The following is a 16,128-nucleotide window of genomic DNA, read 5'->3' as shown; positions in this document are numbered from 1 at the left end:
ATATAATCACATCATTTATTATTGAAGCGGAAGGGCGAGAAAAACACTTATTCGTGTTTTTCTCGAAATGGAAAAAATGGACTTAGGCCGACTTGGAAAGGAACCCTTCAATTAATGAAAAAATAATAAATCATCAGGAAAAGATGGAGTACCTAATAACAGAAATCATAGAACTGGATGGAGATGAAAATGAAATAAACGAATACCTGGCAGTACTATTTATAACCAGTGCCTAGACGAAGGAAAAATTCCAGATGAATGGAACAATGCTGAACTGGTTTTGATTCATAAAAAGGAGACAAAGCTGATATAAAAAACTACTGTCCTATAGTCCATGCAATTTAGTTAGGCGGATGGCATGCGCAACCAACGTAAGCGGGTGAAAAGCTTTGCACTAATAAATAGTAAAAACTGAGAAGCAAGAGTTATTTTTTCTAACCAACAAGAAGTCCATGTTGGCATATTTGGCTGCTGACTTGGGGCCCTCGTTTAGTTCCCACTTCCCACTTACATAGGTTGTGCACTCCACCCACCTAACTAAATTGCACAGACTGTATAAGCCTACTTCCCAATATGTACAAACTATTCACAAGGATACCTAATTACCATAAGGTTGAAAGAAAAGCTTGACAAAGCCCGACCAGATGAACAAGCAGGATTATGTAAGGGAAGAAGCACGATTGTAGGACCGCTCAGGTTTTGCGGTTGCTCCAAAATCAAGGTCCTAGTTTAGAGCTTTCAAATGGTCTGGTTGGGTCATTCGGTTCTGCTTTTTTTATCTTTGTAGGTCGGTCTGGTCCGGTCCTGACCAGAAATTTTCATTGTGATCATGGGTCAGCCCAGGTCCAATCAGTTCTGCATTTTTTATCTTTGTAGGTCAGTCTGGTCCGGTCCTGACCAGAAATTTTCATGGTGATCATGGGTCAGCCCAGGTCCAAAAAACAGTCTTCATTTTTCAGAAATAAAAAAGCTTCCTAACACGTAAGATAAGTTGAAAAATGGGATTTTTACTTTCAAAACATCGAAACTTCAAAAGAAATTAAATCACAATGGAAATTTATTCGAAATAGGCATCTAAAATGGCATTATAAATTTGAAAAATTGGACTTGACTGAGGTCCAAACTGCGGTCATTGGTCTGATTTTTTAGAAAGGTCTTCAGTCTAGGTCTATCCCTGTCATTTTTTCTGAAAAGGGTCATCTGTTTGGTTAATATTTACATAAATTTTTTTTAGAGATCTAAGGTCTGGTCGGGTCAACTCGGTCTTGTGTGCATTTTTGGGTCCGGTTGTGGTCATCGGTCCAGTTTTTTGGTCTGGTCTGACAAGCCTGTGATTAACCATATTCATGTTATGCGCCAGGTCATTGAAAAAACCAATGAATTTAGAATGCCCTTATGTTTAGCATTCATTGATTTTGAAAAAGCATTTGACTTTTAAAAATGGAGTCTATGATGACAGCTCTTGAAAAGATTGGGATTGATCCTGCCTACCTATTACAGTCAATGGGGAAACAGCAAAAATTAGTCTCAAAAAGGGAATAAGGCTTTTGATGTATCGCAGGTTGCATATTGGTTTGCGTGAACTTTATCAGTTTGGTGGGCATTCTTATCAGCGAGTATCAAAATTTCATATTTTCAGCAATTTTCACAAGGTGTTTTTGAAATGTAAGTATAGCTTTTATTTAGTTTTTTCTTCAATTTTAAACACTGTTAAACCCTGTAATGGAAAAAGATCCTCTCTTTGTCGAGTTTTAAAGAAGTTGGCAAAACGTCTTTGAACCTCGACAAAGAGCGGATCTTTTTCCATCACAGGATTCAACAGTGTTTAAAATTGAAGAAAAAACTAAATAAAAGCTATACATTTCAAAAACACCTTGTGAAAATTGTTCAAAATATGAAATTATGATACTTACTCACTGATAAGAATGCCCACCAAACTGATAAGGTTCAGGCAAACCAATATGCAACCTGTTGAAAATAATGTAAAATTCGAGTCATTATTTTTAATTATTTATTTCATCGTAAATACGCGTAATTCTTCGTATTATCGCGATACATTGTATGTGTAAAGTCAACAAACATCTCCGATGAGTTTTAGATTTTCTATTCGAATGTCCGCGTTTCTATTCGAGTATTACTACCGTTTTACGTTTTCCGTTCGCATTATGGCGATTTTATTTCGTTTTATTTTATTGTACATTTTGTATTAGTGTAAATATGTTCGAATACATTTTTTATTTCGAATTGTGCACCGTATTTCAATAGGTTATGGGCTACAGACGCGTTATACTGTGCCTTTCGAGATAAAACGCTAATCGTGATGTATTTCGTTCGTAACGTTATCTAATTCAAATTCAAAGGTTCATGTGCGGTTGTATTATTCGAAAATTAGATCGCAGTTGTTAGCTGTTGATATCTAATCGCGCGTTATCATTCGACGTACAGATTGTGGATCGCAGTTGTGAGCTGTTGATATCCATATTCGCCTAATTGTATCATGGATTATATCAAGGGTATAAAGCCTCTGTCCTGTTCCAGTGATTGGCCGTCATGGAAAGATAAAGTGCTCGACGTACTCGCCTTGTTTAATGCCGTGGACATCGTCGAAGGTAAATCAACCTGCCCAGATGAACCAAAAACGACCGATACCGCCGCCGACGCCGCCGAAAGACGTAAGTTGATTGCAACATGGCAAAAATCTTCTCATCAAGCGAAAATAATCATTTCCCAAACCGTTTCCGAAGAGCTACACAGTCGAATCGCTGGTAGACTATCTGCACGCGAAGCATGGCAAGTGCTTACGAAGGAATTCGATGACAAGGCAGAAGACCAAATATTCCGCGAATGCCTGAATTTCTTTAGTACCGAGTGGAATGATTACGAAGATGCGCCCTCTGTTGTTGCTCGAATTAAAAATCAACACCGAGAATTTCGAGCTGGTCTGGAAAATCGTAAAATCGAGACAGTTGATAAGCTGTTAGAAATTTTATTCGTTTCGAAAGTATTACACATTCTTCCAAGTCGTTTCGAAGCTTTTAAATCGAGCTACCTTCTTCTCAATGCTCAAGCTGATAAGTCACTAAGTAATTTGTCCGATTCGCTTATCACGCACGAGCGTAACGTCGCACCAGTACATAGTTCAACGTCGTCATCGTCATCCGAAGCTATGTTCGTTAAATCTGGTCAGAAGAGTGGTTCGAATGTCGTCGCGAAAACGTCTGGTGATCAATCCGTTCGAAATCATCAGAGAAACGCTCAAGTGTGTAAATACTGTTCTGGGAAAGGGCACTGGCTGAAAAAGTGCTCACAGTGGATCAACGACGGTAAACCACCCTTTCCTGCTCGAGCTAACGATACTTCAGGTTGTTCGCCTCAAGTAAATGTTTCTGGTTGTTCGCCAAAACTCAACGATATCGATTCAGAACCTAAAAGCGCTCTACTCGCCGATTGTGAGCAACTGAATCTCGTTACATCTTCGTCAGATCAATCTTGGTGGATTGATAACGGTGCTACGAAGCACATTACGTCGAATCGAGAATGGTTTCACACATACGAACCATTTTCAAAACCAAATTACGTCAAAGCTGCTGGCAGTCGCGTCACAGCAGTTGGTCATGGATCGATCGAAGTTGCTAGCTTCGTAAATGGTCAACTTGTCAAGTTCGATTTGACTGATGTATGGCACGTTCCTGGTATTTCGAAGAATTTGTTCTCAGTCGTCGCGGCTCACGATAAAAAGCCAGAGAGCAGATTTTATTCGAATCCTACGTTCTGCAAATTCGAGGCAGAAAATCGCGTCATGTTCACCGGTACGAGATCGAAAAATGGTTCTCTTTTCAAAGCGTCGTTCGAGACCATTTTGCCAGAACCGCAGGTGAATGCTGTTGAGAGCAGCGAAATTGTGCAACTTTATCACGAACGATGGGGCCATATCGATAAAAATCACGTTCGAGCTAAACTTGCAGAATTGGGCCTGAAGAAACGATCACAGGAAACTAAAACCAATTCGAGCAATCCCTGTCAGTTCGAGAAAGTGCATCGTGAAACGTTCGAACAACGTTCTTCGACCAGAGCAGTTGGTGAGCTGCTTTCTGGTGATATTTGCGGGCCATTCGATTGTTCCTTTGGTGGTCGCAAATATCTCATCGTTATCAAAGATGATTATTCGAATTATCATCATACGTTCGTCGAGAAGGAGAAAACCGCCGCAGTAGTATCTCGTTGCGTTCGAGAGGTACTATTCAAAGCTCGCACCCTTGGTCATCGAGTGTTAGAATTCCAGTCTAGCCGCCAAGGTGAGTTCGATAACAAAGCGGTTCGTTCAGTATTACGAGAGTTCGATGTTCGTCATCATTTTACGCCACACGCAGCTGTTGAACGCGGTAGCAGTGCGATTGTCGAGTTGGCGCGAACATTGAAATATTCGAATCCAGAGATTACGTATCCGATCGAAATCTGGGCTGAACTTGTTACCACCGCTACATATTTGCTGAATAGAGTAGGCAAATCAACGATCAACGGTTCGACTCCTTACGAGATGTGGTTTGGTATACCACCGCGAATAAAACATCTTCGAATTGTTAGTTCGAAATGTTACGTTAACGTTACGATCCAGTCACGTCAAAATCTGGATAAGAAGGTTCTCGAAGGTTACCTCGTCGGATACTATGGTGATGAGCAATATCGAGTTTACGTTCCAGAGAAACGTGACATTGTTATTTCGAAAGATGTCACTTTCTACGAGAAACTTCGAGATTGCGACCAACGAGTTACCATTCCGATCACTCGAGATTTGTTAGATCCGATTGATAACGATACCGATACCGAAATAAGCGATGAGAAGAAAAGTGCACCTTCTACGTCGAAGTCATCGCTTGTTACGCCGAAATCTTCGACCAAATCGACTCCGAAAAGTTCGCCAAAAAGCTCACCGAAATCATCGAATAGTTCTTTGCTCGAGAATGACGAATTCGATGATGCTAACGATATTCTCAACGATGATCTAGAAGAAACCGAGCTTCTGTCTAGATGGAGAAATTTACGCGATAAAAATCGTTTGAAATCTCAAGACGTCAACAATCACGCTAATTGCGTTGAGATTGAGATTTTCACGGCTGAAATAGAAGCTTCAACGAAATCGTACGCGGAAGCAGTTCGAAGCCAACCTCGTTCAAATTCAAAAGACCCTATGGACACCGCGATCCGTTCCATAGCCGCTAACAATGCGCCGGATTTACGTTCAAGATCTCCGGGAAAGCGATCAGACATCGATAAGTCTGATATTTGTATTCGATCATCGATCAGCAGCAAACGAGCTGCTGTTACGTCGCCAGAGACACGTCGATATCTCTCTGGAAAATCCTACCACCGAAAACGTCAGCTGTCTACATTACGTATTCGCAGACAGCTCTAGTGTTCCAGCTCGCCGGATGTTTGAGTTCGATTCACTCAACATCTGGTGTACCTATTCGAATATGCTGACGCGGCGATTTGTGGATCCAGGTAGCTGATCGAGTTACTTATCCGAGTTCATCGCCGCTATCGAAGCATCTTTAACATCGACCGAATTCGAGAAAACATGATTATCGTTCATCATGTTAGATTTTTGAGTAGTTTTAGAATTTAGCTTATTACTCGATAATTCTCGAATTAGGGAAAGTGTTGAAAATAATGTAAAATTCGAGTCATTATTTTTAATTATTTATTTCATCGTAAATACGCGTAATTCTTCGTATTATCGCGATACATTGTATGTGTAAAGTCAACAAACATCTCCGATGAGTTTTAGATTTTCTATTCGAATGTCCGCGTTTCTATTCGAGTATTACTACCGTTTTACGTTTTCCGTTCGCATTATGGCGATTTTATTTCGTTTTATTTTATTGTACATTTTGTATTAGTGTAAATATGTTCGAATACATTTTTTATTTCGAATTGTGCACCGTATTTCAATACAACCCACAATACGTCAAAAGCCTTGTAAGACAGGTAGATGCTCTTTCACCTAAATTGTTCAGTCACATTCTACAACAGCATCAGAGATATATTATGGGGAGAGGGAGGACTGGAGATCTCTGGAGAAAAATTGACCCATTTGCTATATTGTCGCCTTTGTTGCAAAACCTTGTATCTCCAACTCTGAGATCACACCTTGTGTAAACCGTTCTTTCTGCACTGTAGCGCTCCCTATTGGACTTGAATACTTGACTAAAAGGTAGGTAAGAGAGGATGGCCCCCCTCTGTTACCTATCTTTTAGTTGAGCATTAAAGTTCAATAGGGAGTGCTACAGTGCAGAAAGAATGGCTTGCGCTGATAGCACTGGATATGGACAAACTTCGGGGAATGCTGGACAAGGTGTGAGATGCATGTCTAAAAGTGGGACTGAAATTAATAAAGGGAAGACCAAAACTATGTGCAATGGGTTTGTAGCTGAAAAAAAATGCGCCCAGATGGAGGGTGATGAAATTGAGATGGTTGATGGATTTGTGTACTTGGGCCAAGACATGACAATGAATAGCGATTTCAACAGAGGAATATGTATTTAGGAGAATAAAGGCATCATGGGCCGCGTATTCGAGACTACAAGGAATAATTAGTGAGAAGTCAACACCAATGTGTCTGAGAAGAAAGGTAGCCAATCAATGCATGTATCCCAGTGGCCTCATATGCTAGTAAGACATGGGCATTGACAAAGAAGATGGAAGATACAATTATTGTGCGGTCAATGCTGGGGATAACACTATGAGACAAACATTATGGAGATGGCCGAGCCGAGAAGTGGATGGCGCTGGTCTGGTCATGTTGCCAGAAGCGGGGATCAGCAATGTGTGGGAAAGACTATTCAGTGGAAGCCAGATAGAAAATGGGCAACCGGAAAACCAAAACGGAGATGGGAAGATGAGATACGGACATGTGATGAAGAATTGTGGAATACAGCCCAGGACCAGAGCTTGTGGAAGGAAGTTGGGGAGGCCTTCATCCAACAGTGGATTGAGAAAAAAGTCTGAAAAGAAAGAAAGAAATCAATTCGTTGAAATTTAGATCATCTCATCATTATTGACCCCTTTGATTTTCAAAAATTCACCAAGAAACGAAAAATACACTATGTCACCTGAAATTTTGACTGGTGATACATATATTTTGCTTGTTTTTTCGATTCAGGTTTGTACAGTTCAAAAATTATTCTGCCATTAGGTTGAATGGATACACAACCTATCAGAGGGAATCAGTGCAATGGACACGTTGAATTATCTATAATGACCTATAAAGATAATCTGAGAGGGAACAAGAAAAAACTGCTTCAAACCACCCACAGGCTTGCTAAGAGGAATATGTGTCTGATCATAACAATACAACTCACAATCAAAAATCTCAATGTGGACAGCACAAGGTAGCCAAGATACTCCTCAATTTGTCACCTTTTCCATCATAATTCATATCACCCAAATTCAAGGTGTCTACTAAATCCAAAAAACAAAATTTCGTACCTTTTTCGTACTTTTTTCGTATTTTTTTCGTAGACTACATTTTTAATAGTTATACAGTGGTGTGAAAATTATTAGACTAGCGCAACTACATAAACTGATTTTTGCAGTTTTATCGGGGAAATATCAAATAAACTCATTTTGAATTTTTTATACCATATCATTGACCACAAGGAACACTTTTTTTTGGTTTGGAAGCATTCATTTACTTTATAAAAAAATTTTCGAGTTGTGAAATGAAATTTCACCATTTAGGAGAAAATCAGTTTTTCAGTAATAAATAATTATAAATTTGTAAATCTGGAAGTAATTAAACACGGATTCCGATGAAATGGACATCTATGGACCTCAGCCGATGTTGATTGGCCATTGGTTTTCAAAATGAAGCAGTATTTTCGAAATGCGCCATTTTTCATACTGAAATTTGGAGTTACAGAAAAGTGAAAAAAACACGTTTTTCTATTGCTGATTTCTCAATTTCAACCAAAATTCAATAAATGGGACACCAAAATGACCGGAATTTAGTTGCGGATCTCTTCCCGTTGACAGAATTCTGCTATCTTATTTTGTTCTCGCGAAATTCGCAAAAGAATCTTGAAAAATGAGATTTTACAAATGCACAAAAAATGACGTTTTTCAAGCTACTTCTGCTCGTGGAAGGAAAACGCAAATACCAATCGTTTCGCTCTAACCGCCATTCGATTCCTCATAAAATTTACATTCAGAATCAACTCCAGAAAAAAATTTAAAAAAATCTATTGCGATAATTTGAGAGGTTTTAATAATTTCTTTTTTCTCAAGATCGCCTTATATGCGATTTTTGCTGCATGAGCGATTTTGTGAAAAAAGAAATCACTAAAACCTCTCAAATTATCGCAATAGATTTTTTAAAATTTTTTTCTGGAGTTCATTCTGAATGTAAATTTTATGAGGAATCGAATGGCGGTTAGAGCGAAACGATTGGTATTTGCGTTTTCCTTCCACGAGCAGAAGTAGCTTGAAAAACGTCATTTTTTGTGCATTTGTAAAATCTCATTTTTCAAGATTCTTTTGCGAATTTCGCGAGAACAAAATAAGATAGCAGAATTCTGTCAACGGGAAGAGATCCGCAACTAAATTCCGGTCATTTTGGTGTCCCATTTATTGAATTTTGGTTGAAATTGAGAAATCAGCAATAGAAAAACGTGTTTTTTTCACTTTTCTGTAACTCCAAATTTCAGTATGAAAAATGGCGCATTTCGAAAATACTGCTTCATTTTGAAAACCAATGGCCAATCAACATCGGCTGAGGTCCATAGATGTCCATTTCATCGGAATCCGTGTTTAATTACTTCCAGATTTACAAATTTATAATTATTTATTACTGAAAAACTGATTTTCTCCTAAATGGTGAAATTTCATTTCACAACTCGAAAATTTTTTTATAAAGTAAATGAATGCTTCCAAACCAAAAAAAAGTGTTCCTTGTGGTCAATGATATGGTATAAAAAATTCAAAATGAGTTTATTTGATATTTCCCCGATAAAACTGCAAAAATCAGTTTATGTAGTTGCGCTAGTCTAATAATTTTCACACCACTGTACTTACTTTGTAGGTACATTGGAGGGAGGGGGTGTATCATGTCATTTCGGCTACAAAAATCAAAATTTTAACGTTCTGAGCGGTGTGGTCTGGGACGTGGAGAGCCGATGCGACCCCGTTACGAATACATATAATTTGGCCTATAGTTTTTTTGAGGGGGGGGGGGGAGGGGGTTTGACTGAAAATTTGTCAACAGAACTACGGAAAAACTGCCCATTTCGCTGATTGATATCATATTTAATAAGACTTACAAAAATGTTCATTTTCTGTTTTGAATTTTTGGGGGCCCAAAGTGATTTTTCTCCAATTTTAAAAGAAGAAAAAAATTGGCCCGAGCGAAGCAAGGGCGAAAGTTTTTGAAATTTTGATTTCAAAAGACTTGAAAATGAGACTTTGAAAAAAAAAAAAGAGGAAAGGCCCGAGCAAGGCGAGGACAAAAACTTTGGAAAAATTGTATTTCGAGAGAACTATTAAAAAAATGTTTTTTAATGCGAGGAGTTCGTTTTTTGGATTATAAAATTTTAGAATTGGAAAGATGTTTTTAGGATGTTAATTTTGATAAGAAAAAAAGTCAGAGAACAGGTCCAAGTGAAGGCGAAAACTATTGAAAAATTGTATTTTGGGAAGTAGGTATGCAAGAATTTCATTTTTTACTTTGAAACTTTAAAAATTGAATACTTTGTTGACAATTTCTTTAAAAAGAATTTCAATTTTGGAAAAGAAAAGAAAACAATCCCAAGCTAAGCGAGGGCAAAAACTTTAGAAAATTGTAGTTCGAAAAGCAGAACAATATCAATTTTAATGTAAAAAATTCTGTTTATTCCAATCTCAATTTTTTTCAATTTTATCAATGGTTTTTTGAAATTGTAAGAGGGGGAAAAGCACCAAGGGCAAAAGATTTTCTAAATTTGTAGTTTCAAGAAGCGAAACAGTAGTAATTTTAATGTGAAAAATCCAGTTTTTTCACCAATGACATTTTATAAGTGTGTTTAAAACTAACTACTTTCCAAACACAATGAATAATTTGAGAAAATAATACAGAAAACAATAATTTAGCCCGAGCGAAGCGAGGGCAAAAGCTTTTGAAAAAAATAAAAATTTTGAGGATACATTATGGTAATTTTGTCGGCAAATTAACATTTAAATCCTTTCAAAATTTCGTACAAATTTCGTAAATTTCGTACATTTTGAGCATTTTTTCGTACTTTTTTGGGCCATTTTCAAATTTCGTGCTTTTTTCGTAAATTCGTACTTTTTTCGTGCTGTAGACACCCTGAAATTTCAAAACAACTTACTTTTTTGTATAATTTGATCCATGTAAGATCTCCTTTGCTATCGGTGTATTGCAGTCCAAAAAACCAGACTTCACGTAAACCAATAGTCTTGACAACTTGATCGAAGAGTTGTTTGCCGGTGGTAGTTTGCTGTATGGCAAACTCCAGCTCGGCATCCATCGTAGTGACACGAACATTCATCTGTAATCAAACAAAAAAAAAACACAAATTATTAAACAAAACCTCGTCGAAGCTAAAAACAAAAGAATCTCACAATTCGATAACCTGCAATATCGTTATTATCGACATATCCGGTTAAAAATACACAATTTTTAATAAACGTTGGTTGCTTTATCTCGCGAATTCCGCATCCGCGTCGATCTAAAAACAGTAGAGGGGGCGACCAGACCCTAACAACTTGTAAAAAATGATCGTTTTTCCCCATTTGAAAAAAAAATTCAAATTGTCGTCTCGTTACGAATACACCGAATAATATTTTACGTAATTCAAGTATTTTTGTATAATGTGAAAGAGGAAGGAAAAAACGAGTATTACATTTACACTGGTACCAGTTATACCCTTGGGCGGGTTCGATGACGTCAACCACGAATATAGGTATCATTTTGGCGGAGGCCAATTTATCGTCGAGTCATCATCATTATAATTAGCGCACGTCCTTTTTTTTTGTGATTTTTCTGCGAAAATTGAAAAAAAAATTTCCTCGAAGTGAGATATTCTCATTATCATCTTGAGCATCGATTTCACATCCTCGACAGTCGACAAAAAAAATACACTGATGAAAAATGAGGAAAAATTGAGGCGATATTATTAAATGTTTCCAGTTTCAGACACTCGAACAAACTTATTCGTGTGGAATTTTCACCACCTTATGGAATGGTGTCTGAATCAATTGTATTTTCCCCCTGATCAAAAAAAAAGTGCAGCAGAAGTATTTCTAACTATACATAAAATACAGCTAAGAATATTCCTAAATTTAATCATCTGTTCCGATTACAACACTGCCATTCGTTCATTTGTATACTCAATAAGCAATTACATGCGTTTTCGGACGAACAAAACATCAATTCCATCTTTTCACTCATCAGTCAATTTGATCACGAAATATATGTCAAATCACCATCGACGGAAATACTCGCGAGTTCGTTACAAGATATACGTATTTGTACCTCGAAAGCACAATCATATAAGATCACACTTTGACAGACTCGATTATCATTAATCTGCGATTCAGCCAATCAGTGCCTTGTACTGTGTGAAATGAACATCTACCTTGAGTTGTAAACCAAACAAGGAATAACTCGTAATCGGACTTCTTCGCAGCGACATTGTAACCAATACTTTTCGTCGTTTGATCCTTCTTCCTCATGCCCGATGAGGCCGATGATTACGAATACAAAAAAAAAATACACACACACACGAAGCTGCACACTCGACTCACGATTCTTCCGACGTTTCATCTTCCCGTCAATTTGCCTATATCTACGTAGATAACTGCACAAATTTTCATCACGCAAAAGATCAATGTCACCGCGACCAAAATTACAAAATATTCGAGAGTTGAGCATAGAGGAAGAAACCCATTCCAAATAAACAATACGACGAGTATATGTCGTAAGCAATCCACACAATATTCGAAAATCACCGCATGTTTTCAAAGCAGCGCGATCGAGACATACTCGCGTACTTCGTAACCATTTCTTCGTTTATATATTTACTCATCGCTCGTCGTCGGTTATAAGTATATTCTTAAATTTCAAAAACCAAACTTCGACGTAAAAATCAACAAACTTGACCTTGCAGTGTTTCGTGTAACCATAAAAACGCGAATAAATTACGAGTAAATGTACACGCATCAATCTTAACGCACGATCCATCAAAATATTATGTACATCTTCCTAGATATTCGTCAAATTCCGTAATGAATTTCAAATTAACTAAGATAGGTAGTATACTTGAAGCTTGAGAAAAAACGAAAGAGTCGAAAAGTTTGCATCGTAAAAATGAAAAGATTTACCAACTAAACCAACCGCATCGTATTAGTTAACTTTCATTTCAAAAAAAATCCAAGCGAAATTTTGCAAAAAAAATTACACAAAACCCAGTTAAACAATCGAAAAATACTAAAATTTGAAGGAAAAAAATCAAACATCTTGAAATCGAAGCAAAATCTTTCAAGTTACCCAAATCATTAAAAATGATCAAAAATTGACCAAATTTCATCAAAATTTAATAACACATTGTTAGAGAAACAAAATTGATCGTTCGAAAAAAATCGCTAAAAAAGTTGAAGAAAATGTCTCTTGAGGACAAGTTTAAACTGATCAAAGAAATTCGAGCCAAATCTTGCCAAAAATACTCGAAATATGTATGTGTTTTTTTTTTAAACTAAAAAGTTGATCAAATATGTACCAGCGAAATTAAATAAAGTTTTGCAAAATTTACATAAAAAATTAGCATAAAAAATATTGAAAATTGTCAAAAATTGAACGAAATTTTGCTGAAACTGACCAAAATTGCTTCAAACATCGACTGACGTTGTTAAAATAACTTGGAAAAAGATTTTAACTTGAAAAATATTTCAAAATTGAAGCAAAAAATTCTGCAAAAAAGGGCCAAAATTATGGAAAATGATCACGAATATCAAGTAATGATTCATCATTAAAACTGAATCGAATTTCGAGAAAAAATTGCATAATTAAATCATCAAAATAATTCTCAAAACTGGATTTCCACATCAAGTATTGCAAATTAAATACCATAAATTGGTGAAAAATTGAGAAAATCCGGTCAAATTCATTTAAAAATGCAAAAAAATCAAAGAAATCAAAAATTATAAAAAAAAGTCAGCAAAAAATCAAAAAAAAAAAAAAAAATTGAGCAAAGGGCCAAAATTGCTTGGAAATTTGTTGAAATAGCAGAAAGTTGAAACAAAAACAAAAAATGATCAAAAAATGACCAAAAACATAGATTAAATTTTTTATTGAAAACCACAAAAAAAATGGTAAATTTGTAATATCAAAATGGAATAAAATGTTTGCAAAAATTACAAGAAATATTATTCAAAAGTCAAAAATTGAATGAAATTTTGCTGAAACTGACCAAAATTGCTTCAAACATCGACACTGACGTTGTTAAAATAACTTGGAAAAAGATTTAAACTTGAAAAATATTTCAAAATTGAAGCAAAAAATTCTGCAAAAAAGGGCCAAAATTATGGAAAATGATCCCGAATATCAAGTAATGATTCATCATTAAAACTGAATCGAATTTCGAGAAAAAATTGCATAATTAAATCATCAAAATAATTCTCAAAACTGGATTTCCACATCGAGTATTGCAAATTAAATACCATAAATTGGCGAAAAATTAAGAAAATCTGGTCAAATTCATTAAAAAATGCAAAAAAATCACTTCTGCAAAATATCAAAAAAAAAAAAAAAAAAAATTGAGCGAAGAGTCAAAATTGCTTGGAAATTTGTTGAAATAGCAGAAAGTTGAAACGAAAACAAAAAATGATCAAAAAATGACCAAAAACATAGATTACATTTTTTTATTGAAAACCACAAAAAAAAATGGTAAATTTGTATCAAAATGGAATAAAATGTTCGCAAAAATTACAAGAAATATTATTCAAAAAATCGTAAAATATTCGTAAAAATTATTGAAAATTACCAAAAAAATTGATAAAATTTCAAAATAGCGAGTAGAGAAACATTCAACAATTAAAATTTTGTAAAACATAAATACCTAGTAAAATACGTACTTTATTTTTTTAAATATCACAAAAAAAACTTGATGAAATAATATGATCAAAATGAAATGAAAATTTTCACAACAAGTAAGTACCAAAAAATTCGAAAAAAATCACAAAAAGGGCATAAAAATCACTGAAAAATTATCAAAAATAGAAATAATTTTAATAAAAACTCGTTGAAATGACACAACAACAAGGGAAAACGAGTAAAAGTAAATTTGTAGAAGAGATATCTCGTAATTTGAGCAAAAATTCTGCAAAATTTGCCTTCGTCGAACTATTTCTCACTTTTCGATACTCGCCAAGTATAATATAATTTCAAGTAGGTATACGTATTATAATAATGAATATAATGAAACGCAAATTCGTTGTATCTACAAATGAGAAATTTTACCAGGAATGTTGATTACTCAAATTTAAACCGAATCGGTAATTGCAACACGAGATTAATAAGTAAATAAACATAACGAACGCGATAATTACCTACTAATTCATAATGAATGAAAATTACCAATTGATTCTTCAGTCAGATACTGCTGAATCATTGATCTAACAAATAAAAATTACTGATCGATTGCCTCGGTGATTTTTCCACTAATTGGGCAATGAGATCGTACTGATTCGTCTACGACTCGATTTCATTATTGCGGTATCAATGAAATAGTAAAAATCAACTGACAAATAAATGAGAATATTCCACATACAAAGGTCAGTCAACAAATAAGTTTCCCTCGTTCAGAAAATTAGGAAGGGAAATACCTAGGAACTTGAAATTTTCAGGGAATCTTGATCCAACCTTTGAGCACCACTCTGCAAAATTTTATTCGGATCCGTTCAGTAGTTCGTTTATAATGAGAGTTTGAAGATGTGGTAGGAGTCTTATAGCGGGTCCGAGTTGAAACTTAAATTGATTTCACGATGGGGATTGTGCCAAATTTGCGAGGCATAGTGATGCACTCAAGCCTGTTTTTGGTTACCATTGTGTTAAGGAACTTGTTTTCATCATTCTTACACAAATTCTGACTATTCTTTTGACATGCAGCAACATGAACAGCGAAATTTTGTTTGTGACGCAGCACATTCAAATTTTGCGGTACTGAAAATGACTTTCAAAGTTTAATAATGTTTTTTAGGCAGTCAAATATGAAGCATCATGCTCACATATGATGTTTTTGATACTGATATCAAGATTATTGTGTATAATTTCATCAATTTTGGCTGTTGAGTTCGTTTTTGAAACACCAGTTGTGCAACCTACCCAGTGATCACTTATCATGCTCGAGCGCTCACCACTGGATTTTTGGCACCACTCACATATTGTTCAAATTAGGACAATTTTTTCTTCATGGAGGATCAGTAGGCATCTGTAAACATCCATTAACGTATTTTTTTCGAAATTAAAATTTTTTTTACTCCTCGTTGAACCACTTGAACCTCGGACCCGCTATAAGACTCCTACCACATCTTAAAACTCTCATTATTAGGGCTAGGATTTATATGCGCTAAAAAATCAATTATATGCGCTTTAAATATGCGCTAAAAATGACGAAAATATGCGAATATATGCGCTAAAATGACAAAATATGCGAATATATGCGCTATAAAAGTGCAGCATGTTGCATATCAAAATAAAGGTATTTTCAATCTGAAGCTAAAATTGCAGTTTATAAACAAAAAATACACGCATTCAGATTTATTTCATAAAATAGCATTTTCTTTTTACAAAAGGGAGAATTATAGGTACATTGGAATAACATCCGATTATCAAATGCTCTTTGAGATTTGTCATTCCAAAACGATTTCCGGTTGTCTCTGAGCACAGATAGAAATAAAACTATGGTTTTAATTTTTTTTTTAAATTTTAATTTGAGAAATCGACATTTTTTTTTAATTTTGCGTTTTTAAAATCAATTTTTGCAATTTTTTTCCAAAATATGCGCTAACGACTCAAAATATGCGATAAATATGCGCTATAAGAGCATTTTTTGATGAAAATATGCGAATATATGCATT

At 35.4% G+C, this 16,128-nt stretch overlaps 1 protein-coding gene across 4 annotated transcripts in view; it reads right to left on the bottom strand.

Annotated features, from left to right (window-relative positions):
* Window positions 1-16,128, bottom strand: part of Moe (Moesin) — a 59,014-nt gene that overhangs the window by 22,354 nt on the left and 20,532 nt on the right. For all 4 annotated transcript variants that reach the window (XM_065364293.1, XM_065364294.1, XM_065364292.1 and 1 more), the window contains one exon: window positions 10,362-10,541. In XM_065364293.1, coding sequence (XP_065220365.1) covers window positions 10,362-10,541 — 180 coding nt within the window. The remainder of the gene's footprint in view (window positions 1-10,361; window positions 10,542-16,128) is intronic.

This window comes from Planococcus citri, chromosome 4, assembly GCF_950023065.1.
Source record: "Planococcus citri chromosome 4, ihPlaCitr1.1, whole genome shotgun sequence".
Classification (NCBI taxonomy): Eukaryota; Metazoa; Arthropoda; class Insecta; order Hemiptera; family Pseudococcidae; genus Planococcus; species Planococcus citri.
The sequence above is the reverse complement of the archived record's forward strand: the minus strand, read 5'-3'. Positions and strand labels throughout refer to the sequence as shown.